The sequence below is a fragment of the Carex rostrata genome, chromosome 10 (assembly GCF_964058835.1).
Source record: "Carex rostrata chromosome 10, lpCarRost1.2, whole genome shotgun sequence".
Classification (NCBI taxonomy): Eukaryota; Viridiplantae; Streptophyta; class Magnoliopsida; order Poales; family Cyperaceae; genus Carex; species Carex rostrata.
The window spans coordinates 2,382,289-2,386,143 of record NC_135927.1 but is presented as its reverse complement, the minus strand read 5'-3'; the positions used below and the strand labels follow the sequence as shown (position 1 = coordinate 2,386,143).

Here is a 3,855-nt window from a genome sequence, read left to right as displayed (position 1 = left end):
TTTAATTATGTCAGTTTTGGATAGTATATATGCAGTTATATACACAACAAAAGATTTGGTGAAAAATCTATTCAACTAATTTTATAGGCTGTAAGTATGCCTCTTCACACTAAGAAAAGTAAAAACGAAAAAGTTCGCCTCCTAATTTAAATTTGAAATCTTAATTATATATGGTTTATTGCAGTACCCACTACAAAAGATAAGTAGCAATAAAAGCATGAAATACAAAAATAAAATTCCTCTGCAGCTTTAATAACAGGACCTGTGGATTTATTGCAGTATTTAAGCAATGATTATGTTTCTAATCAATAAATGTCATAACAAAAACATGCAAGTAAAACTCTTGATCCTACAGCTAGGTCTTACCGGAGGCCAACAAGCAACCAAATCAGCAGAAAATCCATCCAGTGACGGTTCAAGTAAAGAAGAACTGTATATCTACACCCATGTATAATTCAATCTCCATTTCTGACTTGATCAATAAAATTTTTTCAGTGAAATATATATATAATTTTGGATATTATTCTCATTTTCTTTCCTTTCCTTTCAGTCGCCTTTTTTTTATTGCAATGCATTTATTAACCACCATAATTTGGAACGTATAGTAATTTTGGATATTATTCTCATTTTATTGAGTAAGCATTTAAAAATAATTAAAAAAATTGTTGACTCGGCCAGACTCACCCAAACTCGGACAGACTCAGACATACTCGGGTTGACTTGGCCGAGTCAAACACTGTTCAATCGACTTTTTCTGAAAACATCGCATGAGCGTGAGACTCAGGTATGCAAAGTGTTATATACACTGTTCTAGACATGGCCGATACCGAGTTGACTCGGAATCGGGCGAGTTTCCAAACCATGTTATATACACTGATGATTCTGATTTAAAGTTGCTTGGACTTGTTAGGATGCAGGTTACCGGACTAAGGGTCTCCATGGCACTACACCGTGGCATGGAGTAAGAGCAGAGATAACTGTATGGGAAATACCAGATGTGCAACATCTCTCAAGTAGCGGGGCTTACATAGCAGCAATCAACGAATCACCGGGGCTAGAACTTATCACAGCTGGATGGCACGTATGGCATTGCATTTCGTTCTTAATTACATTTTTTTCATTACCATCCATCAAGAAATAGACGTAAGACTAATATTCAAATATTTAAAACTCTGTTTATAACATTTTAAAATGCTACTCACAATAATTTAAATCTCTATTTGGAATCATTAAAATTCTAAATTTAAATAGTTTTAATTTTGAACTATTTTTGTCTTTAAACCAAAAGAGGAAAGAATCATTTCACCTATCTTTTTTTTTTTCTGATCATTCTCATTCATTTTCCTGACAATCTCTTTCAAATGTGATCCATGAAGAATAACTTTCGAGTTATATTTGTGTAGTTTTTTTTTTACCATTTTAAATATCTGTGACATTTAGTTTTTTTTTTTATTTTGCTTCAAAACAATTTAAACATCTATTTACAAGTCTTCAAATCTTTCATATAAATCTCAACAATAATACTGCATGTACAAAGTTTATGTACAAAGCATATAAAAATCTCATGTACAAAGCCTTGAAATTTTTAATAGATGTAAACTAAGATTTAAAAACTTAAAAATTTAAAGTGCTCGTGAGTTTTACTTTAAAAAAAAAAAATGACTCAAAATGACTCAAAAGTATTTCCTAATGGATCTTATTTGAAAGATGAAATTGAATGAAAAATATTTCTATTTTTAGATTCATAAAATTAATCACGGATTGTCGTTAAAATAGATTAGAATGATTAGAGGAAAAAATAAAAATAAAAAGAGTGGGTTAAAAGAATATTTTCTTTTTTTGGCTTTGAAGAGAAGAGTAATTAAGAGTTAAAAATATCTATAAATGCTTTCAGATAAAGGTTTAAATGCTTGCGAGTAACATTTTAAAAGGTTATAAACATAGCTTTAAATGTTTGGATATTAGCGCTGAAAATGAAAGTTATACAACATTGGAAGATTTTTTTTGTTAAACTACTTGGGGAATGTACTCGGGTATGATGGCTCGGCAGACCAAAACATTTCTCTAAATAATATACTACCTTTCTGTCCATCTAAATTTAAACAAATCAAGACAAAAGCTAAAAAAATATAAAAACGGTTATAAAAGTATAGTACTAAAATTTAGCAAAAGCAATGACTAATTAAGAAGTAACAATCTTCATTTACATTCTTATTTCCTATTAAGTTTGATTAATTCGAAGTTTCTAACCAGTGCAGCTCCGTTCTGTTGAACAAATTTTTTTTGGCAGGTAAATCCTAGTCTTTATAATGATTCTAAGGTGCATTTCTTCACATACTGGACTGTAAGTATTTCCAAAAAAAACTTATTTATTTTTAAATTTAGTGTGTGTTCTCATCTTACAACTAGTTAAAGCAATGGAAAAAAAGACAGTAGTATGCAAATGGTCTAAAGATAGTTCAAGTGGTTACCTCATACATGTCATGGACTCAATTACTGATGGCCATGGAAACCAATATGAAAGATAAAACAATTGAACTATGGGATAGCATTGGTAATTTAGGTCAAGACTCAACTTAATTTGGAATAAAATAATTAATCTCTGTTGCAGACTACAAGTGATTACTCGACAGGCTGCTACAATAAAAATTGCCCAGGTTTCGTAGAAGCAAATGGTTCCAATCTTTATCCCGGAGAAGCTTTTCATCCTCCACTTTCAACTTACAATGGAGAACAGAGAGGGATTACAATTAGAATAAAAAAGGTTTTCAGTGCTATCACCTAAACTAAAAAAAATATCTAAAGATATGCATTATTGCATAATTGTCTATATTATATGTCATTCCAAGTATTAAGATTGTTTCAACTTATCTCATTAGTGCTATCACCTAAACTTAAAAAATATCTAAAGATATGCATTATTGCATAATCAAAACAGGAAAGTTAAATTGAACTATTAAGATTGTTTCAACTTATGTCATCCATAGTCTGCATAGCAATGATTTAGGATTAGTTCCTGCCATTAATTTGAAATATATAGTTCAATAAAATTTTGCCCAAGAACTTTAGTGAAGTACACTCAGCTGTATGAACTCGTTCATCCGGATGTGTAGGATGAACGCACTGGAGATTGGTCATTGTACAGAGAAGATCTAGGTGGTCCTATTGGTGGCATGACTTTGCTAGGATGGTGGCCAGGAACACTCTTCAAGTATTTGTCAGAAAATGCTGATGTAATTCAATGGGCAGGTTTTGTTACCCATAACTACAATAAGACAAGTCCTTCCATGGGAAGCGGGCATTTCTCCAGTGAGCTAGATGGTAAAGCAGCTTCTTTCAATGATTGCTTTGGATTCGATCAAAAGGGTCGTATTGTTGATGACTATTTTAATCTTAGTATCTATGAAGACAAACCAGATTGTTATGATGTTTCTCCATGGTATCATACTAAGCATGTGGCAAAACGCCACTTTTTTTATGGTGGACCAGGCGGTTGCTCTGAGTACAAATGAGGAGGCAGTTTGCATAATGTGTAATCAATTAATGGAATGAAGTTCAAACTATGTATTGTGGTGGAATTCATTTGATTAGTATAACAAAGAAATCAATATTGTACCATTTGTTCGTCAAAATCCTTCCTCTAAATATATATTAATAGCAAACTTTCTATTCATGATCAAGGAGCACATACATTAATTGTTGCAGAACGTCTCCCATGTTGGTATTACATTTAGTAATATAATTAACTATATATTTGAGTTTGGTTACATTTAGTTGCAAGGAATCAAGGATACGTCCCATATATAATTAACTAACTATATATTTGAGTTTGGTTACATTTAGTTGCAAGGAATC

At 31.5% G+C, this 3,855-nt stretch overlaps 1 protein-coding gene across 1 annotated transcript; it reads left to right on the top strand.

Annotated features, from left to right (window-relative positions):
* The first annotated feature begins 328 nt into the window (after positions 1 to 328).
* LOC144560842 (protein neprosin-like) lies at positions 329 to 3,512 on the top strand. The gene is made up of 5 exons (XM_078310073.1): positions 329 to 448; positions 911 to 1,081; positions 2,291 to 2,344; positions 2,612 to 2,764; positions 3,114 to 3,512. Exons 1-5 carry the CDS (start codon positions 329 to 331, stop codon positions 3,510 to 3,512), a joined length of 897 nt encoding a protein of 298 aa, XP_078166199.1.
* The last annotated feature ends 343 nt before the right edge of the window (positions 3,513 to 3,855 follow it).